Source organism: Monomorium pharaonis, chromosome 5 (genome assembly GCF_013373865.1).
Source record: "Monomorium pharaonis isolate MP-MQ-018 chromosome 5, ASM1337386v2, whole genome shotgun sequence".
Taxonomy (NCBI): domain Eukaryota; kingdom Metazoa; phylum Arthropoda; class Insecta; order Hymenoptera; family Formicidae; genus Monomorium; species Monomorium pharaonis.
The window spans coordinates 28,199,405-28,221,965 of NC_050471.1; the positions used below are offsets into that span (position 1 = coordinate 28,199,405).

Consider the following 22,561-nt stretch of genomic DNA (forward strand, 5'->3'; position numbering starts at 1 on the left):
TCCATTTTCCTTGTAGATTATAATTTTATTCAGTAATTCGTGCAATAAATAACGAATTATTTATTAGCATATCGACTTATAAAACAATTGCAATTATTTATTTTCAAATGTTACAATCTCGATCTTATAATTAAAAATAATTTAAATTTTAAAAGATTTTAAAATCAAGAAACTTTAAAGATTCTTAGATCTAAAATTAATATGATCTTTAGAACTAGGCCGAACAATTCTCCGTTCTTTCCTTGCTATTCAGCTTTGCCTCTGAAATAATTAGTAACGATTATTTAAACAACCGCATAAATACTATAAAAATTAATCTTGTTTAAAGGATTTATTAATGGTTAAATAATTCAAACAATTGACCAATCTAAGCATATGCTATAGATAGAATACTATCGTACATAAATTTGATGTATAGAGTCCCCAAATTGAATTTGATGGCTTATTTTCTTTTCTTTTAAGTTAATAATTAGATTGTGTTTAAGATCTAAACTACATAGTTTTTTATAAATAAATATCACTAAATTATAAATACAATGAAATTATATTGTAAATATAATTTTCAATAACGATAGTATCACATAATAGCATTCTAAAATTAAAAACGAAAAATTCTAAATGCGAAATGTTTTAAAGACTTTTATATTATTGTTTGCATTACCAGAAATATTATACATATTGTATATTATAAAATAATTGTGTAAACACATTAATAAATTTTTTTAAATATAAAATTATTCTTTCCCTACTACAATAAAAAATATTCAAACAATATAATTATTAAACAGGCAGATGCAATATATCATTATATATAAATATGAACAAATTAATAGAAACTAACTTTTTCCAGGATACGTTTTCCTGGCTGCTGGTCTATTATACAAATTCAGATGCCCTATAAAGTTCATAAGTTCCAGTTGCGTATCTGGCCATACTTCGTCTATTAAGTCAGACAATAGTTCGTATAAGACATTAGCAGAATTCTCCGAAAGATACGGAACTGGTTGATTTGTCGTCACTTTGTAAAGAAATTCATATACTTCTCTGCAAACCATACATCAATTATCATTAATTTACTCAACACTTTTATGAATTCAAAGACTAAATATCTGATATAAAGCAAAGAATAAATATATTGTTTAACTCGTAAACGTAAATGTTTCAATATTTATTTATAACTGTAAGCTGAGACATATTTTAAACATAAAACAATAACTTTCAAACATTAAAAATATGAAAAGTTATATTAATTATATTAAATTATTATTCAAGATTATAAATCTGAAATTCAATATAATTAAATTAAATATAATTTTTGAAACTAAGATGTTCTTGAAAAAAAATTTATTTAAAGATATTTATGTAATATATTTAATTAGAAAAATTTATTCTTATAAATCTGGATTATAAATCAATTTGACCTTCACGCTAATGCCTGCGAGTTAATATATACATTACATCAAGTAACAATAGAATTAAATATACATAAATAGAAAATGTATAACGAGAAATTTTGGATTATGTTCTGTACATTGTACCTAAAGTCGCATTCCACATTTTTTCGGGGCGTTGGATGTTGTTCGTACCATGCAATAAACAGCAATGCCATAGGTATGTTACATTCGTCTTCCAGAAACAAACCATTGTTTAACCAGTGAACTATCGAAGCTGTGTCCTTGACAACATTCTTCGTAAATTCAAATGTTGAGTTCATTTTAGAATGATACTCTTGCGGAGATATGCCTGGAATGATGTCCTCAGGAAAGACATTCTGATGTCCACGATTAAACAGAGCATTCAATATTGTAAGCGTGTGCTTCCTGCTCCCAAAGGGAAGCTCTTGCTCATCTTTTTCCTTATCACGCTTTTCCTTTTCGAGCTGTTCTTTGTCGTAATTATCCTTATCGAGCTTTTCCTGATCATGCTTTCCCTCATCGCAGATTCCCACATGCTTCCTCTTTTTCCCCATTTTAATAGTTGCTCCTGGAAATTAAAACTAATAAAATGTTGATAAAGTTACTAGTCAAAATGTTTTCAAAATTCACAATAACAAATGTTAAATATCAAAATTTCATCAAATTAAAGTTATTTACGATATTAAAGTTATTCCAATAACAAGATCAGACTAGGTTAGGATACTTTCAGAGCATTCATTTTAAAGATTAGAATGTATCTTCTGGATAAAAATTCCGTCAAAATACAGTATTCAGTCCTCTTCGTTAATTATCGTGCGAGCGATGCGTTGTCTCGATTATAATTACAAAATCTTTTTTCTCTGTTTCTTTTCAATAATCATCGACATATAGAATGGACTGAGCATTGCGATGGGCAAGCGCGCGCCTGCTTTAGAGTGAGAGGTACTACACCTGAGGCCTATGTTTGTCTCTCTTGCAAGCTTCTGATTTGTTATTTCGTCCTCTTCCGTGAATGGAGGGGGACGAAATAACAAATCAGAAGCTTGCAAAAGAGACAAATATAGGCCTCAGGTGTAGTACCTCTCACTCTAAAGCAGGCGCGCGCTAACCTATCGCAATGCTCAGTCCATTCTATATGTCGATGTCAATAATATACACGCCTCACCTCATCTCATCTCACTGCTCACTATTCGTCTCTCTCCATCGGACGGCGTGAAGTTGGCGGCGATCGAGTTTTGGTGAGAATCTCGTACGAGCCAATCACCTTTCGGGAAGTTGGCTACCATGTGACAAATAAATAATTTTTTTCCCTAGTCAATGTTGTGTTTATATTCTTGCTATCAGTGTCCCCAGTGTCCGAGACGTTGGTGTTTTGTTTGGCGTGTTTTTCTCGGATCGAGATCTCTTTTTTCCAACGGATGTGCGTGATTCTCCATTATAAAGCTGTCCAATCTCGGCGAGTGAGTATTCAAATCGCACGGGATTAGGAGAATAATAAATGGCTTTAAGTAGGTAAACGGTTTTTTGTTGCAAGGAAAACTTGAGAGAAACTAACCTTCGATTCGTGATTGAAGGTTTTCTCTTTTGCTATTTTTCCTAATGTGTTCACATGTTGGCCTGTTCTTTTTAGCTGCACTGGTGCAATAAGTTAAAGCAAGACAAGTGCCTATATTTTTTCTCATTTCAACTTATTGTACTAGTTTGAAAGTACAGCGAAAAAGAATAGGCCTATTATTAGGAAACTTCGTTGAACCATCAATGTTTATTTTTCTAAATCTTGAAATTGTAAAATATACCACTCCTCAAAAGTATTTACTCACTTTATCCTTCTCAATTAATCGAACACAATTACTGTTTATAAACTTATTAATTTTATTATTATTTATAAATCTTATTACATAAATTCCAAATTTTTGATGTTTGTTGCAAATCAAGTACACATATACCTTATTTGTTTTTAGAAAGGAGCGGAAGCGAGCCAGCATGCCGGAGCCTGTGAATCACCAGGTGAACGCCGCTCGTAAAACGTTCCAAACTCTCTATCAAATCTCGAAGCTGCTGAATACGAATCTCGACCCAACTACTCTGAGCATCTGCATCAGGCTTTGCGAGAACGGGGTGAATCCGCATGCCCTCGCTGGCGTGGTGAAAGAGCTCCAGCGCGAGGTCAAGGAGATGAATACTGACACGCAGCTGACAGATGCATCCATTAACAAAACCAATGCGACCAAGTAAACATGAAATAAACATGACACTGCTGCTACCTTTCCTGCTACACTCTCCACAGAATCTCCATCTTTGCGTTCAATAAATACTCTCAAATGTATATTATATATATATATATATATATATAAAGTTACTTTATTTATATGATTTATTATGGTAATAAACGCACAGTATAAATTTAACTTTTGACAAAAGCTTGTGTACACTGAAAAAAATATATCAAAAACAACTAAAAAATATATACTCTTAAAAGAGTACTTTTTGTACAAAGATAGGTAGATAAGTAGATAGATAAACGAAAATGCAGTAACGCGTCAAGATTCAAAGCTCGCTTTTCTCTGTGCTTGGCTTTTTCAATGACTCGTCGACGATGAAGTTTTGTCCCTGGAAACAGAACGTTTGCTTTATATCTTGCAAGAAAATTTACAAACGTATATGCCTCTATTTACAGCTGGGTTACGTTTCGAGATTTCGGTCGTAAATTAAATTCACAAATCCAATATTAATTAAAACTGATATACATTATTTAGTTATTTGTAAATTTTTAATCTATATAAAATAAAGTATTATTTTTATATATGGAAATATTTTTTCTTTTACATTTTCAACTTAGAAAAAAACTAATTAAATTCAAGTTTGTTTTAAAAATAATTAATTGAATTAAAAAATTAATTTTATTATTTAATTTATACTAACACTACAGGCGTGCGCTATTTAACTTTTTATTTTTTACTTCTTAAAAATAAACTCCAACGATAATTGTATAGATAACCATTTGTACAAATTTGACAGCTGTCAAAATTCAATCGTAAACGCAATGACAATTACTCTCGCAACACGAAATAAGCGCAGCGAGAGAATCAATCGGCATCGCGTAAAATAGAATTCATTACATACTTTTTTAAGGTAACTTCTTAATTAAGCCTTCAGTACACGATACGATTTTTCATGCTAGATCGTATACGAAGCATCTTAATACGTGTCCTGATCGGCTCGGATGATTATGTCACCAATCATAAGCCAATGAGGATATGTAGTAAAACGCCTCGTATGCGATCTAGCATGAAAAATCGTATTGTGTGCCAAAGGCTTATTACCAAATCATAAATATTTACCATTATAAAATTAATATTTAACTTAACATGGATTTAACTTTATTAAGTAATTAAAAAGAATACTATCTTTTCCTAAAAATATAATCCTATTATCACATTTAGTATTATTTAATTCAATCAACAAGTTGACAAGCTTCATTATAATCTATTGGTGATACTTAACAGTATATCAGTCGTAAGTCTAAAAGTACACAAGGTAGTCAATAGAAGAATACTTGTCATTACATTATCGTTACCTTTGATAATGGCGGATAATATGTCTGCCCTTCGATAGTGATATGAGCTATTTCAGGTTGTTGCAGCAAATAGTTTTTACTTTCGATAGCCTGAGCTCCGTCGTGGAACATGAATATGTAACGTTTATTTTCAATCGGATATCTGCACAATGTTAACCATATTAAACTTGTTAATCCATTGTATCCTGGAATGCTTTCAAGATGTCTACATAGTATCTTAGATCTCGGATAATGATGCTCTACCTTTCTACAGTAATATGATTGTTTTGTAGACCAGTTTGCCAGATACGCGTCGTGATGTCGGCTTGCTCTTCTAAGATACTTGGATCAAGATTTACGAACATCATAACGCTTTTTCCCTTCTTTGTTGCTTTCAGTACGCTCTCTGGATTTTTTAAGTCTAACTATGAAATAGATGGTACAGTTTTAAGTGTTAAGACAGATAAACTTGAAACATTTAGACTAAATAAATTCACTTAATTTATTTTTTTCTTTTGTAAGATATCTTGAATCGAAAGGACTTGTATTGATAAAACAGAGCCCTATGGTTCTAATCTTGGGATTTATAAGTGGATGGAATAGAGCTATCGTGTGGAACGATAGATCCCGAGTTCAAATCTATCTAACGCTCTTTTAAAATTTTCCATTGCTTACGTTTTAACTAACAGTTTTAAAAACTGTTTAATAAAGTTTTTAAAAATAAAATTGTAAAAATAGAATTTAAAAACTATAACTTTATTAACTCTGTGTTTAATAGTTTCTAAGAATAGAATTTTTACCTTGGATACATCTATCTTTGGAGCAGGTCTCAGGTGTTCTGGCAACTCGTCTGGTTCCAAAGGTTCATCGTTTTCCTAGAATATTACATTAATCACAAAAAAGTTCATTCATATCGTTTTTACTCTATTGGTATAATCATACAGTCATACTAGGGACGGGATTCATAGACCGATCTTAAGCTCAAGCATTGTCTTAAGTCTAGCTTCGAGCCGACTTGAGACTTACTTAACCAATGAGATAACAGCATTGACGTCTCAAGATCGTGCTTAAGCTGGAACTTGAATAAGATTCGACTATGAATTCCGGCCTATGACAACAAACAGGAAGTACATATATTAATTTATCTGATAATTCAACGTAACGGCCGTACTTCCCACTGTTCCAGCAGATGTTCCAGGTCAGCGTCCGTCATGTCTCGTATATCCTTGTCACGCCAAGATTTCTTTTTTTGTTCCTTAGCAGCCGACGTCATCGCCATCACGAGTATAAACAGGCCCAAGATCCAGGAAATTATCCTCAATTCCATTTTGTAATTTTAAGAAAAAATTATATTTCTAATAGGAACAATTTATCGTGACGTGTCACACAACACGATTAAACACCATCACAGATATGTCTGAAAATTCAAAGAGACCTTCATTCGAACAAACAGTTAAATTTCTATTTGGCTCAACAACCGAAAACCAACTAGAATGTCATCTCACTAATCCAAACACATCAATTTTTTTTTTTGTGTGTATGCTTAATGTGTCACATCCGCTAGTGGATACAGAATACTTTCCGAACACATCAATAAGTATTTTGAGGTTACGTTTACCTCGATATCAAACTAAAATTATCGAGTAAAGAATACATACCAGGAAGGAGCATGTAAACCAAAATCTGGTAGTGAGACAGACTAACGACATCTATACGATTAAACTATAATTTTCAACTGATCATTCTACAATGGTGATTCGACCAATCAGCGCGGTAGACTCGCACCACACGCGCGGTTCGCGATTGGCGATCAATGGAAAATCGGCGGCGGGAGGGAAGGACACGCAAAAAAAAATTACGGCGAACCGCGTGTGTATTTCGCGGCCGCCGATATATTTATCTTGTTTGCCATCGCGAGTCGTGAATTTAGTATATTTTCTTTTTGCCCACGAACGCTGCATTGCCGGTCGTCGCGAAACGACGGTCGCGCCGCCGCAACCCCCGCTCGCGGAACGCGGCGGAAACGAGAGCGTCCGATCGTGCGCGTATTTACGTGCGTCCATACATGCATATATACATGCATGTGTCAATGCATACGCACACATCAGCAAGTATGCATCCACCGCCGATCCCGCCTTTCCCCGCGCCTCGAGTCGCAATCGCGAGACGAGTATAACCTCCGCGAACGGTGTACGGTTTACGCAACGCATTTAAAGCCGCTCGGGGATTCGCTCGTCCTCAGGGACAATCCGATCACGGTCCCGCGGACTAGCTCGTTCGGCTACGGCAACGGACAATAGGAACCCAAACGACAGACCGTCGTCCGTGACAGGGCTGTCTGCCCTTCAGTGATCAAACCTGTCGGCAATTAAGATTTTAATGACGCTAATGTGCGTGTTGGCGGACGCCGCTTGTGAAAATAATTGATTTACTTACCATATTGTGTACCAGGTAAAATTGTGTTAATATGTGTAGCAAAACAGATGAATGATTCGGTATTTCACGTGCATCTACGTACCTGTGTATGTGTACATGCGTGCCTATTTGGGTATGTGACGTCTGATTGTTTAGAAATAATTGGATATATTCAGAATAAGGTGGAACTCTGTTTAAGCCATCGATTGATCCATAACATTATGCGCAAGTGCAACTACTCTGTAAAAGCTTGTGCTTGCAGTACAACTGTAATACAACTTGAAGCTGTGCGATTTAAGGCAATTAATCAATTAATGAATTAAAAAACTCACCTATGATCAAATGTACTCGCTTTTAGCGAATTGCACGTTCAATGTGTCATGTTAGATCGTTTAAGGGAGTTCCGCTGCTAAATCAAAATGAACAGATTTTCATGAAATTTTGTAGAGAAGTTTAAATTAATGATATAAATTGACTGTCAAAATTTTAGAAAACTGAACTAGCTAGTTATTTAGATATTAAATATTTTATTAACATGGGCTCTTATGGGAATTGATGAATTTTCAGGATTTTTCAGTTTTTATTGTCATATTAAACATAGAAGAAATGAACAGATGTTAGTGAAACTTTACAACAACACATCTTAACTAGAAAAGTACTGTTAAATTTTTGAAATAATGCACTTGCTCGTTTGAGTGAAATAATTGATAAGATAAAAAAAGTTTACAATACAGCACGTAAATGTGGTAAATGTGTGCTAGTGATATATGAATTTCGAATTGTTGTATTTAGTTATCTAAGGGTGGTATAATAGTGAAAAATGTTTATTCTCAATAAAAAAAAAAATTATTTTAGTAATGAAGGTAATTCTTAATAGCTAAATTTTTTTTTATATTCACCGTTATTAACTTTGACCATATACAGCAAAAAAAAGAAGGCAACAAAATGGTCATTTGAATAATTTTCTTTACTTGAACCTCTGTGCCACTTGTTGTGCCAGGCCTGAGCAGAGGAGTGTTATTTTTGTCTATTTTTACAGGCACCAATCATGATGGTTTAACAACATTTGACAATGTTAGATTGAATTGTTCTTGGGTATGTCGTTTACCAGCGAGCTGGATATTTGTGGAGGGGTAGCGTCCCAAGGAATAATTGTGAAGCCTGTTTTTATGGAGAACGAACTGCAACAATGCACATTGAAGGGAGAAGACATTGGGGAAACTCAGGTATGGAATTGGATAATGTTGAACAAAATAAGTTAGTATCAATGTATCAACAATGTTCTTGTGTTTTGTAGGTTGTCAATGAGGAGGCAGTTGTGAATACGAACGGATATTCATTGGATGAAGTAGTTGACCAGACAAAGTCAACGATGTATTTCGTACAGAGCCTAGAGGGCTGTGATATGGTCAAATTTGAAGAGTCCATGGACACCGTTCCGCTGACGGAGGATTCGTCAATCATTGAGAAGTGGGTTTGCGAGAATGTCGAGGAACCTGTCACAAAGGTGCACATTTTTTAAATTGGATATGTTACTTTATTCTTGAACTGACAATTTACTTAATACTACATAACAGTCAATTGAAGAGTTGTTTACAAAAGCAAACAAATTTGAAAATTTAATTTAATTTTCTTATTTTTAAACCATTGTATAAATATGATAATTCAGGTTATTTGTTACTGAAAAGCTAGAAAAATCTGGAATATTTAGAGAGTATTTTTTATCCTTGAAAATTGTGGATTTTTATTATAGGAATTTATTGGTAAAATTTTTTAAATTTAAATTCTCTCTTTCTGACAAAATTACTTTGAAAAATCTCAGAATTCTCAGGGAATTTTTAACTAAAATACTTTGTTAATTTTTCTATGGATACAAGTAAGTTTAAAAACAAAGTTTTTGACTTTGATTAATATTTTAAAAATCTAAAAAAATAAATCTTTAGACTTTTGTTTTTGCAAAAATTTTATATTTTCTATCTATTCATTCAGTATTATTTAACATTTATCTTTTCTAATAACATTAAGAATATAAAAGTGAAGAAGAAAATATTTAAAGTACATAGTAATACTTTTTATTTATATTTTTTTATTCTTGTTGAACTCTTATATTTCCCATTTTTTGTGATTTAAAATTCTTGTCAGAACAAAATTACTCATGATGTAACTGATAGAAAGCAATTTGATGTCAGATTCTTTTTCAGCAGACTTATTGATTCTTATGTGGGAAATCTTAATTATTTTGACATAGTCAAAACATTGTATAAAAATGATTGCATATATATATATATATATGTCTATATATGTCAGGAACATGAGGAATCCGAGGAGCAAGAGGATGACGAGGAGACAATCGCCACTTTTGTTACCGCGGCAGGACAACAGTTGGCTCTCTATTCCGTGGAAGACTCGGACGAAGTATTCGCTGTAGCTGTCTACAATGGCGAATCCGATGAACCTCCGAATAACTTTCAGTTTCTTATGAAGTAAGTCCATGAGGGAAGCAAACTCATCTGGCTCAAGCAAATTTACGTCAATATAAATTACCTTTGATCTCAGTTTAATATATTATATCCTTTGACTATAGAAGTATGGACTACTAATTGCCTATTCCAGCAAAGGTTTTTGTGTAATGGAGATGAAACGCGCCCCCAATGTTAAACTGGCAGAAAATGGAAATATTAAGCAAGATCCTGATGGTAAAAGATCTCTTTCCTCATCTTTTATCATCGGGATTTTGCTTAATGTTTCCATTTTTTGCCAGTTTAACATTGGGGGAACGTTTCATCTCCATTACACAAAAATCTAGGTAATTAGCAGTCCATACTTCAATAGTTAAAGATTATACCTATTTCTAGTTCTAAGAATTAAAAAAAGACAGAAAGTAAATTAAATCGAGATTCAAGTTAAACTTCTGCAGATTATGAATTTTTTCCTTTTTCCAATATTGCCTTAAATTCGTACATGTACCAAAAAAAAACCAGATTATGTAATTATACAATTCCTAAGTGTTAGAAGACGTGCTAGATTTTAAAAAATTTTTTTAGATCTCAAAAAGAAAAAGAAATTTTCTTTATAGGTAATGATCTCAATTTTTGTCCCTTTGTCTTTTTATTTAGTTTTGTATGTCTGTTGTCAGAACTACAAGCATGAATGCAATTACAGAGCAGATGTGGAACGTCTGATAGGCGAGGGTGCCGTACGAACGGTCAAGAAACCGTCGCAGATGAAAAGACGAGTGTTTACCGCCGAACCACCAACGTTTTATCGCAAGGAGGAATCCGAAGAGATAAACGACAAGATTTCCGACTGCGATACATCAGTCGATTGTAAGAAGGACGTTGTACAGGACGAGAACAGTATAGAACACAATTATGAAACTTATCGAAACTTTAGCGACTTTACTAAAATTAATTCGAAATTTAGTGATAGTGTTGGCACAGATGTCAACAACTCGGATATTACATATCTCATGATGGATGACAATTTTGTGAATGCTGGTACGTATATAAGATTAGATAAAATGTGAAAATTGTTTTAAAACTTAAACACTAATTTGTTCTGTAGAATTTTAATCTAGTCGAAAAAATTGATCATGGAGACATTTGTTTTTCTACACGAGATATATTTTATTCTATATAAGAATTTTTATTACTTACGAATATAGAATAATATAATATTTAATTTTACGAAAATTATTTTGCTTAATTTTGTTATATAAGACTAATTGTTATTACATAATTTGCTTAAATAACAAATACAAAATAATGACAATTTTTATATAAATATACACTATAACATAAGATCTGAAGAACAATATAATTCAGATCTTGATACAAGATCTGAAGAATGTGTATCTTTTTAGCTGAGCAACCAGACGAAAGTCAAAATAATCTCAAATTAGAGGACGAGTTTGTGGAACATTCAACAGTGCAATATATCCTCCTAGAAGCTGATTATCAGTCAGATTCGGAGCTGACGTTTGATGAGATCTTGACGACGTTACAAAATATGAAGATTTCCCGTAAGAAATCTTTCGAAATGAATGACAAGAGATCTAACGAGTTGCAAGACGATTGCTCAAGTATTCAGCAAAATTTGCATGAATCTTCGATTAAGGTCAAACGTTCATCGTTCAGTGAGGACACAGATCAATGTGAGTCTCCGCCGTCGACGATTGACCGAACATCCAGTTTGGAGGCGGATCGGCAACGATTAATCGACGCATTGACTGATTCACCATCGACGGCAACAACGAACCTCCCACAGACGCCATTGAAGGTAAAGCGGTCACGCAAGCAGCAATTGATCTCAGTGGATCGGGATGACGGAGAGATCATCATTCAGCCCGCGTCGATGATGAACGAAGAGATAACTGGCAAGAAACGTACAGTCCGACGACGTCAGTTGTCGTCGCAGATACGCGTCGCCATGGCCAACTCAAAGGGGATTAGGCAAACGAAGCAAGATAAAAAACTGAAGCGGCGGAAGGTATTTGCTTCAGAAACGATCAGTAAATAAGGATTCTAGCTATCTACTTCCTGCTTACAGAAAGATTTCCAACTAGACATTATAAAACTTTAGCAATTTATATCCTATAAAATTTAATAAATTTTTTGCTGCCCAAATTTACTTTGAAAGGATAAAAAAATCAATCTTTGAAAATTGGTTCATTTTTTATTTATGTTTTGTCAAAGTTTTATAATTTTTTTAAATTTCCGAGTTAAGTATCTTCCTTTGTTAGATTTCTAATGCAGGTTGTGAAACTCGCAGGTCGTAGAAGTAATTGATTTGGACGTCGATGAGGAAGAGCAGCAAACGAGAGGAGCAAACATAGTGGAAATCACTCTGGACGATAACAAGGACGATAAATATTCTAGCGACAAAGAGAACGAAATCATTATGGTGAGGGACTCTGACTCCGACGATAGCAGCGACGATGAGGAGGAAGAGGAAAGGGATAACGAATGGCAGCCTGGTGGTAGTTTAACAAAGTTCAATAACGTGATACGTTGCAAATATTGTTCTAAGAACTTTCGGTACCGGCGTACTCTCAAAATGCACCTCTTGGTGTGCCAAAAATCGCCGGAGAAGGTTCTCAATCTTGACAAGAGAAAATCGGTAAAGGACAAGGAAAATCAAAGTGCCAAAAAGGAGTTTACCTGTAAGATTTGTCAGGAGAAATTTGATATGGTTGTTGCCCTGGCGCGTCACGTTCGCTCGGCGCATTCACAGAGAAAGAAGCAGAAGCTGAGCTTCTCTTCGGCAAAGTAAGCGTATCGATCAATTTTTCTACATATTCTCGTTCTTATTTTAGTCAGAAGTATAGTGGCCCCTCCGCGAATACTCTGTGATGTGTGCTTGTTATGATTTATAACTACGATCCAAATGCGTTGTAGCAAATGGACCATAGTAAATATAATATTTTTTCTTAATTTCTCATTTATTCGATAGGACTTCGAGCAAATCCCTAAGATCAGTTCAAAGGGGAATGACTTCGACGGAAGAGGAGGAGGAATCAGACGAAGACGAAACGACAAAGACAGATCTCAGTATGCTCGCCAGAGTGAAGAGAAAACGGAAACAGATTAATTACTCGTTGGATACGAAAAAACTCAATTGTGCGGACTGCGGCCGGTGGTTCCCAAGTACCGCTCTATTAAACGCGCATAGCTTGCAGCATGGCACTAAGAAATCAGGTGCCTTATATATACGTATTGAAATCAAAGAAAAACCTAGTGATCAGAATATCAGATTTTAATATTGACTGAATGTAAAAAAAACGGATATAAGTACTAGCGAAGAAGAAGGTTCAATTAGAAACCATCTTTGAATTAAATATAAATATAACGTTTAAAAAATTTGAGAATTAAAAAATTGATACGTTTAATTTAATTTCGAAGGTTCTAGTTGAGCCTTCTTTCAGAATATATAATATATATATAAAATCATATGTATACAGACAAAATTATAGTATATATAATAAATTCAAAATTTAATACTTATAAATTCTAATTGGCCCTTCTCTACACAAAATCAAATATTGAAAAATACTTTGAAGGTGATGAACAGTGAGACTCAAGGCCATAAGTCTTGTCTTCCTAATTCCGTTGTTTTGCTTGTAGAGCAACTACGCAAGTGCCGTATCTGCAAGAAGCTCATCAAGTCCAGATTGCTATTTCTGCGACACTTGCGAATGCACAACGATACACGGCACAACTCCAGCAGCTCTTCGTCCACAATGCTGCGGCGGAAACTGCGCGCCCGGCCAAGTAAAGTCGCATCACCTCGGAAACGGGGTCGACCGAGGAAACTTTGATCTTTTTCGCTTGCAAGCAACGTGTACAATATTGCACTCATACCATCACCATCGTTCGGAGTTCATTAACGGAGTTTCGTTTTACTTTTTTTCTCAAAAATTACTCGAAATGACGTCACTTTTACGATTAGTTTGAATGTAAATAGTGCATAATAACATAATGTTTACATATCTCTCTTTCCTGTTTATGTTCGAAAATCACTTATTAGGAAATCGAAACTTGAAGTTCAAAAATTCCTTTCTTTTAAATAATATTTACTTTATTAGGTCAGAAATTTCTCGTTGTTATACTTTGAGCAAAAATTTCAAGAGCTTTTTAAGTAAAAAAAACTCCAAGATTACGAAACTATATAAAAAGGATAAAAATTAATAAGACCTTTTTGGGCTTTGTTTCGATTTCTATTGCACAATTGTTTTCTAATAGTCTTAATGAACAAAAAATAAATTCCATTAATGAATAAAAAATATAATAAAGTTCCACTTATTATTATATAACTAAGAGTAAAGTCTTCGGCACACAATACAATTTTTCATGCTAGATCGCATACGAGGCGTCTTACTACGTATCCTCATTGGCTTACGATTGGTGATATATCATTCGAGCCAATCAGGACACGTATTAAGATGCCTCGTATGCGATCCAAAATGAAAAATCGTATCGTGTGCCGAAGGCTTAAGATCAATATGAGCTACTGATAAAAAAAGTTTCTAATCAATTTTTTTTAATATCACAGTCTGTCTAAAAGCTTTTACAATTAAAAATTGAGATATATAATTATCTTAGATATATAACTTTTTTCATTAAGGCTATTAAAAAAAGTGAAAAGAAATGTTTAATGGAAAGAAGAGAGAAGAAAAATCAAAAAACGACCTTAACTTTCCCTTTTTTTCAATGATAATCATAATTAATTCATTAGAAAATCGAAACATGTTTGTTTTTATATCGTTTTATTTATTAGAACTTATTTTAAAAAAAATATATATGTTGTAATATATGCTGCTTTCCATTTACATCAAAACTCAGATAATTCTCACTTGTGACGTCATAAGTCAGTTAAATGCACGTTCCTTTTGCATTCTCACAAGTGAGATTCAATTGAGTTTTTTCCTACAATCTGAGCAATTTACGTGTGCTTTACTGAGCATACTCACCTTAGAAGTAAGGTTATACATTGAGATAATTTTATTATTAAAATAAGTGTGATCACTTGCATATTTCTTTAAATCACTGAGTAATGATGTCACTGTCTGAGTATAAAATACTCGCATTACTGAGTGACTCAGTCTCACTTTCAAATAAATGGAAAGCAGCAAAAGAATAAACATTTTTTTCTGACAATATTCCGAGAAAGAAGAAATGCTTAAATGCTCGATTTTCTAAAAAAGTTTCTAAGTACGATTTGTTACTCGGAGAATTATAGACACTCCATGATTTTAATTGATCTCCGATCAACATCCATTGCATACGATTAAGTGCCACTAGATCTTTGTACATAAACCGACACGGTAGATTCGTTAAAAATTATGTGTATATGTGTGTATGTGTGTGTAACACACATACACACATATATATACAATATATACATATATATATATACACTGATTAATTAGTACAAATATGTTGATAACAATATAAGACCTTGTATATTGCAAGATATATAGACTATATTGTATTTGCTCTTTGTCTAATGCAATAAAATGATGAAACAAGGCTGTGGATTCATAAATCCTACAAATCCGTCTTTTTATATTTTATACATATATGTATATACAGTTCTGGCCAAAAGTATTAGGCACTCAACATTTTTTAAAATTTTAACTCGATGAATTTAAACAGAAATTAAACTAGTGAATTATTTTTCTGTTTCGAGAATCCTTTAAATTCAGATATAATGCCAATAACCAATAGATAATAATATAAATAAAGGAATTCCAGATAAATGAAAAAATGTAGATACCTAATACTTGGACTAAGACTGTAAATCTTTTTCTGTGTTTGAATATGCAAAGCTGATAAGATTTGACTTCATATTTTAAATTATTTCGTGTATTATATATTTTTCTGACAAATTAAGAAATATTTTTCTTTAAAACATTTTAATAATTGCACAGATAAATGGGATAGTACTTAGTGAAATTAATTTTTCCATACTATAGATTGCGAATGAAGAAAGAAATAGGAAATATTGCAAATACATATAAATATCCAATTAAAAAGGATACACTGCCAAAGTATGGTATCAATATCAAAGTTGAATAAAATTAAATAAACAATATTTTAAAAAAAGATTTAATTATTACGTATTTCAAATGGAATATAAATATTACTGGCAAAGTCATAATATTTAAAGTTACATATTACATTTAAATCACACAATAAAAGTCAAGCGGTTCAGACTTTTATTTTTGCTTTACTCCAAGTTATCCTATCCTCATAAAATTGAATAACGATCTGAGGACACTTGGCATTGGCTTCCTTGGCGGACACCATGTCAACCGCGTCTGTTCCTTTCCTGCGCAAACAAGATCACTTTTATTTTTCATCGGGAGAATTATTTTCAAAATTGTATCAACTTTTTTTCTGTACTTCCGATTAATGTACATTACGAGTTACTGATTCTACGTCTGTGTACTTACCATTGTATCAAATACATCAACTCTCCGTTATCATCCGCCGAGCCGAGGATCTTGTCTGCTTCCAACCCTCTTCTGAATCCCAATGGTCTGTCATCAGCCTGTATTGTCTGTTTCCTACTGTTCATTTCGTTGAGATGATCAGCGCAGTCAGCGTACAAATGTTCGTTAGTCTCGATATCTTCACATGAATCTATCTCGGTTTTGACTAATAACATAGAAATAATTAATGCAAAGATAAGTAAGTTAACCCAAAAATAAGTAACAAAATCATGATGATGTTATTATTACTCTTATAATGTTGTTACTCTGACTACGTTTCCTTTGGCTCTCACAGCGATTGTAAACATTTTTGTCCTCGTTTAAATATTTGGTAAACAACAAGGACGAAATAATGCTCACAGTGCTGTGAGTTTCAAAGGGAATGCAGTCTGTGTGTTCCACATAAGCAATGCCATTTTAACTGTCCGAGTCTCTCTACTTATGTCACAGCACCCAATGTAACAATACTGACACTTCTTATCGAGTTACACTATTAGGATAATGTTTACACCCCAATTAAAAATCACTATTATTAATTACATATTGTATGTTATTGATAGTTCTATAATTAATATTTGAGAATTATATATATTAGGTGGTAAATTTAATTCTTGCCATTTTTTTGCCGTGGTAGCCATTTTCCTTCCTTATAAATTTTTCCCATGGCATGCAAGCGTCTTGAGACAGCCATTGGAGTAACATTTAACACTTTCGATAACTTTACAAGCGATCGAGATGAATTCTCATCGAGCAATTCTTGCAGCTGGACATTTTCAAATCTTTTTGGTTGTCCGGGACGTTGTTTGTCTCTCACATTAAAATTGCCGTTTCGAAAGCGCTCAAACCAAGCTCTACACGTTCTTTCTGATGGAGCTTTATTACCATACACTTTGAATAATAAGCGATGTGTTTCAGTTGCAGTTTTCTTGAGGTTAAAGTAGTCAAGAAGCTGACTTCGGAAAAACAGCTTATCACGGTTCATTTTCAATGATTTGAAAAATCTCTTTGGCTTTGAGAAACTTAATGTATAAAAACTAAATCACTTTCAGCTATGTATAAAAGACATGCGACTTTATCGTCAATACTCATCAGTATTGGAATCAGCGCTCTCTAGTAGCGAGCGGCAAGAATTAAGTTTATCACATAATAATAATTTACTCGGTACTCGATGATCAGATTAATATGTTTTAAACATTCCCCTATTGGATAATATGAATTAAGTTCTGGTTAAACTTGGTTAAGTTGTAGAACTGGGCCTAAACAGTTTGTTTCTTCAGCTAAACTTTTTTCATCTCTTCCCTTTCTTTCTTCAGGATTGCATTCAGGGGCATCCGAGTGCCCTCGGATATCATTTTAGCCTTTGGGTGTTTTCTGGCTATATACTCCGTGTTACACAAAACCAGTTTATTGGCGACGTATTATCTGAAATATCTAAAATAAGCACAGTCAATAAATTAGCGTTGTATAACACAGTGTACACACGCGGAATGCTTGAAGTTAACTGCGTTCCGATTTTTATATAGAATAAGAAATCTGATCAAAAAATGAGATTTTACTTTTTATCAATAAGTGTTTATTTATTCATCAATACTTATATTGCACCCTTCAAAGTTATTTCCATGAGATAATTCATTTATTCCAACGTTTATTCCAATCTACAAACCATTTCTGAAACGCACTTTTTGGTATCATAAGCTGACTCAGCAATTTTACATTAATGATTGTAAACCTTTGTTTCAATGTCATAGCCATAAAACCACATTTCATTACCTGTTGTGTCGCGTTTCAATAATTTCTGGGACGTCAGCAACGTCAACCAACATTTCCTCCGCGATATTTTTGCAATGTCGATTTTGTTGAAAATTCAATAATTTTGGAATAAATTTGGCTGCCACTCATTTCATGCCCCTTACTAAAAATTGCTGCACACGATCCGTATGAGATACAAACTTTCTCAGTAACCTCCTTTATAGTGATTATGCGATTATTAAGCGCAATGTTTTTAATTCTTTCCACATTTTCATCAGTTATTGCTGTGCTTGGATGCCCAACTCTCTTGGCATTTTCAACTTTCTTATAGCCCTTTTGGAAACGTTTGCACTATTTGTAAACCCTTGGTTGCAATATAGCATCTTTGCCAAAAACCTTCAATATTTTAACCACTTCACTGCACTTTATTACATTTTTAGCGCAAAATTTGATGTATACTCTCTGTTCTGTCATTTTCAAGTCAAAAATCGCCGACCACACGACAATATTACTTCTTTGTTTGAAATCTTACTTCTTTGCCTGTCAGAAATAAACTATGGACCCAATAAGACTGAAAATTGAGATATACATTATAAACAGTGTTGCCATTACGAGAAAAAAAATGAACCCAATTGAAAACAAATAATGCATAAAATTAAAAAATTCTCATTATTTTTTTTAAATCAGACTTCATACATTATACGCACTATAAAAATCCTGGAACACAGCTAACTTTAAATAGCCAGAAATTCCTGTCCATGTTGTGGAAAGTATCCCATGTTTAACATTCGATGAATAGCAAAGGATAAAATGATACCTCGTAGCACCAGTATCATTTGATTTTTCCAAATGCAGCCCGACAAGGAAAAGAAAAGAAGAAAAGGAGAACCATGCAAGAAGCTCAGCTAAAAGGAACAGATTTAAGAGAAATATTAAAATTACAAGACTTTAAGATAGCAAACTAAATGGTATTTTTTAAATTTAACCTAAACCCAGATTTGGTTAAAATATCATTCTTTTTTTACTTGAAAATGTAATTGTATCGTTTACATTTGTTCATAGACTGGTGCAGTGGATCTTGTGTGCAGGCGATCGTAATGAAATATTCGAAGACAGGTTCCAGACTGCAGAGATAGAAATAAAAATTGACGCTTGCTTGACGCTCACTTGCAAGCCTTGCCGGATTTTCAATTCAACTTTCGGACCGTCAGTTCGATATGTACGATCTACGCAAACGAACATACGTACGTAATCTTGTCATGTTTCTTTATCCAGTATTCACGACGAGCACGACAGAGAATGTGTTAAAATAAACGCGCGCGATTGGCATTTTGTAAGATAATAAACAAACGTCGAGGTTATGATCCCTCAATATTTACCACTGTTCCCGATTTCTTCGCGCATGCGTGATCATAAGTTTGTTCCTTTCAACTAAACTTCTTTGTACAGTTAATTTTTCCTTCTTTTCTTCTTCTCTTCATTGAGAAAAAAAAGGAGAAAAAATAAATCGTATGCAAGAAGACCAGCGAAGACCAATTAAAAGAAACAGATCTTACAAAATGGAAAGTATAGTAGCATAGGAAAAATAAATGCAAAAATTTTGGCAGTAACGTAAAGATAGATTAAAATTAACTATAATACATCATTTATTTCAATAATAAATATGAATTTAACAGTAAACAAATGTGAAATATATAAAATATGAAATAAAAAAAAATAAAGTAATACATGGGGTAAGTAAACTATGATATAAGGTGTAACATTGCGCATAAAAACCTAAACATTAGTTTTAAAATTTGCGGTGAATTTCTAATTAATCCTAGAGCAACCATATTACAGATATAATTAATATGTATGGGTTTTTACCCATTGGAATAAATTTGGAATAAATTTCTGATTAATCCTAGAACGGTCATTATTTTAAACAAATTACACATCCACAAACATGTTTCACCTTACATTTTTACATCTTGAGTACATCCAGAAAAAAGGAAAATTATATTTGATCGAATTTGACCAATCCTTTGCTTCGATTGATCAAATTCTAATCCTATGTCAATCTCTAGTAATTACAATTAGAATTATGGAAATTTATGTGCGAAACAAACATTAGAAATCAAGAATTGATAGTTAAATATTATAAAATTCGAACCTATTGGAATAGAAGAATCTAATGCAGAATTCACGCTACCATTGACAACGTTTAATGTATGATAATTTGACCTCCAGAATTGGCTTCCTAGAAACAAAAATGTCGCTTAGTTGTTTAGAAAAACAAATTCTTCACATTAGACATTGTGTCGTCAAGCAGTTATCACAGTACCATTATCAGTACCATTTGTTGTGTCTGTTTTATTTGATTCATTCATTAACTTCAATAACTTCCGCCTAAAAACAAGGAAATAAGAATATATATATAGATCAATATCTTGGTTGCACTTGAAAATATAGTTTATTAAATTTCTTATACAAATTTAAATAATCCCCAAAAAGAGGTAAATTCTTTAAATATTTAAGTAGTCATCTATTATATTTTATTAAAAAAAGGTAATATTAAAATATTAAAATAATATAATTTTGTTTTATAACAGTATAATTCTTCTTTCAAAGAAATAATATTGATCTTTATTAATATTATACAGAAAATAATATAGACACAGATAGTATGTTTCTAATTCTGCAAAAATAAATAATTCAAATATAAATATTTTGCATTTTACTAGTTGATATTGAAATCAACATAGCTCTTCTATGCTTTACCTTAGAATTACATATATTCCTTCAAAATTAGGTGTTTTATTTAGAAATAAATAGTAAACTGAAAATTAAACATAGTAGAAAATGACATTCAAACATTATCCTATTATTTAATAATAATTTCTTTCATTATCATAAAATTTATCGATTGTAGATTTGATTAGGAAAATGCTATGATACATCTTTAACTGTTCTGGCATTTTATTGAAAATAGCTAAACTACAATTAATATTGCTGGCATAATTTAAAATAGCATTATGTAATTTTAAATTTGATGTATATATAACTAAAAAAAGGATTGTATTCTTATTACTCAAAAATTATTTTCTTTTAGAATTATCTTTTAAGAAAATATATTAGAGCTTATGCATTTTATTATAACAAAAAAACATTATAATTAAATATTTTTAAAGGCATGTATGTTGATACTTCTGGTGTTAGTATTTATGTATGTATATATATATATATATATATATATATTATACATAATTGATTTATTGGCTTCTACATATTACAGTTTTTAAAAGATATAAAATAAATTAAGTGGGCCCTGAGGTACATTGATTCTTATAGTTAGTCTTCTTACGTTGAGTCCAAGATTTTCTTCTAGTGTCATTAAAATGTGATTTTTTGCATTGGTTATCAGAAGTACAAGGCATTATAAACTAAATGAAGACATTCAGAATGTGATTCTTGTACATTGAAGTTTACGTCACATAAAAGCCAAGTCATATCTATACCAATATAAAAAATTGTTTATACAGTCACGAAATTAATTACCTGGACATTGAGTATGGACATTTTTATGCTATAATATCATTAAACAAGATACCTAAGTCAAATAAGAGCCACTTAATTTATTCTATTTTTTTTACTCTATTTTAACTCTAGTTTTTGTGACTATTTCAAAAACAATTGAATTTTCGACTTATGTTTATTATCTATGTTTTAAAGATTTTTTTTGTACTTGGTACGACGTGTACTTATCTATCATATAAATGCTAAACGCTTTTTCTTTAATTTGATATATCATTCAATATCAGACACATCGATTTAACCATGATAGTGCATATTAATGAGCATTAATACGTTCAATCAAATTTACTATGAAAAAAAAGACTTACCTTAAAACGAATGATTTTTTCCGAGAAAGTCTACGTCGACCGTGTAGACGCTGTTTATTTCCCATTGCTTACATATACATGTTATAACACGTAACACAAAATTTAACATTATAAATGTAAAACTAAGTATATTAATGTTCTTTTATGTGTCACAAATCGTTACTGTCCACAACCGTTTCATACTGCAGCCACTTTTTTTTTGTATATGATAAGCGTAGCGACTATGGCATATGGTATTTCATGAGAACAAAACAGTCACATCAACTGACATCAACTTACGTCGCTATTACAGGAACTACCGCCGCTAATTTTCACATGTCGGTACTAAACCGGTCAATAATGTTCAACCGCTAATCCTTTTACAAAGAGGCTGCGTGAACATATGTTCACTGGAACCAAAGATAAAAACCAATCACATTCAAACGCTCAGCGAACAATAAAGGTGCCTTTTCATGCTGACGCTTGACGTTCATTTTCAGCGAAGACATCACGTGACTAAAAATAAAGATACCCATTCGTCATTTTTAGTCACGTGATATCTTTTGACGCTGAA

The 22,561-nt window shown here is 32.5% G+C and overlaps 5 protein-coding genes across 17 annotated transcripts; 2 read left to right on the forward strand and 3 right to left on the reverse strand.

The window, feature by feature from the left end:
• Positions 1 to 4: 4 nt before the first annotated feature.
• Positions 5 to 2,335, reverse strand: LOC105836915. Of its 6 annotated transcripts, none has more exons than XM_012681279.3 (4): positions 2,140 to 2,335; positions 1,539 to 1,983; positions 842 to 1,044; positions 5 to 261 (listed from the first exon to the last, which is right to left on the reverse strand). In XM_012681279.3, the coding sequence occupies exons 2-4, from the start codon at positions 1,967 to 1,969 to the stop codon at positions 215 to 217; spliced, it is 681 nt and encodes a 226-aa protein (XP_012536733.1). In that variant the 5' UTR covers positions 1,970 to 1,983; positions 2,140 to 2,335; the 3' UTR covers positions 5 to 214. The 6 variants fall into 6 exon arrangements, with proteins under 6 accessions (XP_012536733.1, XP_012536731.1, XP_012536730.1 ...); XM_012681277.3 differs by having other exon boundaries at positions 1,539 to 1,996; XM_012681276.3 differs by having other exon boundaries at positions 1,539 to 1,996; positions 2,094 to 2,335.
• A 418-nt stretch (positions 2,336 to 2,753) lies between these two features.
• Positions 2,754 to 3,823, forward strand: LOC105838975 (mitotic-spindle organizing protein 1). The gene is made up of 2 exons (XM_012684948.3): positions 2,754 to 2,875; positions 3,377 to 3,823. The coding sequence occupies exon 2, from the start codon at positions 3,399 to 3,401 to the stop codon at positions 3,648 to 3,650; it is 252 nt and encodes an 83-aa protein (XP_012540402.1). The 5' UTR covers positions 2,754 to 2,875; positions 3,377 to 3,398; the 3' UTR covers positions 3,651 to 3,823.
• On the reverse strand, positions 3,776 to 7,588 carry LOC105838974 (LDLR chaperone boca). 4 transcript variants are annotated; one of them, XM_012684947.3, is made up of 6 exons: positions 7,490 to 7,588; positions 6,143 to 6,388; positions 5,772 to 5,846; positions 5,236 to 5,396; positions 4,993 to 5,134; positions 3,776 to 4,025 (listed from the first exon to the last, which is right to left on the reverse strand). In XM_012684947.3, the coding sequence occupies exons 2-6, from the start codon at positions 6,296 to 6,298 to the stop codon at positions 3,963 to 3,965; spliced, it is 597 nt and encodes a 198-aa protein (XP_012540401.1). In that variant the 5' UTR covers positions 6,299 to 6,388; positions 7,490 to 7,588; the 3' UTR covers positions 3,776 to 3,962. The 4 variants fall into 4 exon arrangements, with proteins under 4 accessions (XP_012540401.1, XP_028048257.1, XP_028048258.1 ...); XM_028192456.1 differs by lacking the exon at positions 7,490 to 7,588 and adding an exon at positions 7,073 to 7,210; XM_028192457.2 differs by lacking the exon at positions 7,490 to 7,588 and adding an exon at positions 6,630 to 7,043.
• On the forward strand, positions 7,285 to 14,167 carry LOC105838973. 3 transcript variants are annotated; one of them, XM_012684942.3, is made up of 9 exons: positions 7,285 to 7,422; positions 8,426 to 8,612; positions 8,684 to 8,893; positions 9,694 to 9,869; positions 10,549 to 10,883; positions 11,249 to 11,874; positions 12,157 to 12,653; positions 12,838 to 13,082; positions 13,509 to 14,167. In XM_012684942.3, exons 2-9 carry the CDS (start codon positions 8,484 to 8,486, stop codon positions 13,700 to 13,702), a joined length of 2,412 nt encoding a protein of 803 aa, XP_012540396.1. In that variant the 5' UTR covers positions 7,285 to 7,422; positions 8,426 to 8,483; the 3' UTR covers positions 13,703 to 14,167. The 3 variants fall into 3 exon arrangements, with proteins under 3 accessions (XP_012540396.1, XP_012540395.1, XP_036143524.1); XM_012684941.3 differs by having other exon boundaries at positions 7,408 to 7,519; XM_036287631.1 differs by lacking the exon at positions 7,285 to 7,422 and adding an exon at positions 7,591 to 7,685.
• Positions 14,168 to 15,729: 1,562 nt separating this feature from the next.
• On the reverse strand, positions 15,730 to 22,438 carry LOC105838968 (chromobox protein homolog 5). Of its 3 annotated transcripts, XM_028192461.2 has the most exons (6): positions 22,009 to 22,438; positions 20,451 to 20,515; positions 20,280 to 20,366; positions 18,835 to 19,032; positions 16,340 to 16,544; positions 15,730 to 16,215 (listed from the first exon to the last, which is right to left on the reverse strand). In XM_028192461.2, the coding sequence occupies exons 1-6, from the start codon at positions 22,071 to 22,073 to the stop codon at positions 16,095 to 16,097; spliced, it is 741 nt and encodes a 246-aa protein (XP_028048262.1). In that variant the 5' UTR covers positions 22,074 to 22,438; the 3' UTR covers positions 15,730 to 16,094. The 3 variants fall into 3 exon arrangements, with proteins under 3 accessions (XP_028048262.1, XP_012540386.1, XP_028048263.1); XM_012684932.3 differs by lacking the exon at positions 18,835 to 19,032 and having other exon boundaries at positions 22,009 to 22,419; XM_028192462.2 differs by lacking the exons at positions 18,835 to 19,032; positions 20,280 to 20,366; positions 20,451 to 20,515; positions 22,009 to 22,438 and adding exons at positions 16,994 to 17,809; positions 18,149 to 18,698.
• Positions 22,439 to 22,561: the final 123 nt, after the last annotated feature.

Coding starts and splice junctions, on each gene's coding strand:
- LOC105836915 (XM_012681279.3), bottom strand. CDS start 1,969: ATGGGGAAAAAGAGGAAGCATGTGGGAATCTGCGATGAGGGAAAGCAT. Junction 1,045..1,538: donor AATGTGGAATGCGACTTTAG/GTACAATGTACA, acceptor TATGGTTTGCAG/AGAAGTATATGAATTTCTTT. Junction 262..841: donor GAAAACGTATCCTGGAAAAA/GTTAGTTTCTAT, acceptor TAATTATTTCAG/AGGCAAAGCTGAATAGCAAG.
- LOC105838975 (XM_012684948.3), top strand. CDS start 3,399: ATGCCGGAGCCTGTGAATCACCAGGTGAACGCCGCTCGTAAAACGTTC.
- LOC105838974 (XM_012684947.3), bottom strand. CDS start 6,298: ATGGAATTGAGGATAATTTCCTGGATCTTGGGCCTGTTTATACTCGTG. Junction 5,397..5,771: donor CAAAGATAGATGTATCCAAG/GTAAAAATTCTA, acceptor TCTATTTCATAG/TTAGACTTAAAAAATCCAGA. Junction 4,026..4,992: donor ATTATCCGCCATTATCAAAG/GTAACGATAATG, acceptor TTCTGTTTCCAG/GGACAAAACTTCATCGTCGA.
- LOC105838973 (XM_012684942.3), top strand. CDS start 8,484: ATGTCGTTTACCAGCGAGCTGGATATTTGTGGAGGGGTAGCGTCCCAA. Junction 10,884..11,248: donor TGACAATTTTGTGAATGCTG/GTACGTATATAA, acceptor GTATCTTTTTAG/CTGAGCAACCAGACGAAAGT. Junction 12,654..12,837: donor CTGAGCTTCTCTTCGGCAAA/GTAAGCGTATCG, acceptor TTTATTCGATAG/GACTTCGAGCAAATCCCTAA.
- LOC105838968 (XM_028192461.2), bottom strand. CDS start 22,073: ATGGGAAATAAACAGCGTCTACACGGTCGACGTAGACTTTCTCGGAAA. Junction 20,516..22,008: donor AAAAAATCATTCGTTTTAAG/GTAAGTCTTTTT, acceptor CCTTGTTTTTAG/GCGGAAGTTATTGAAGTTAA. Junction 19,033..20,279: donor AGATTCTTCTATTCCAATAG/GTTCGAATTTTA, acceptor TGTTCCTTTTAG/CTGAGCTTCTTGCATGGTTC.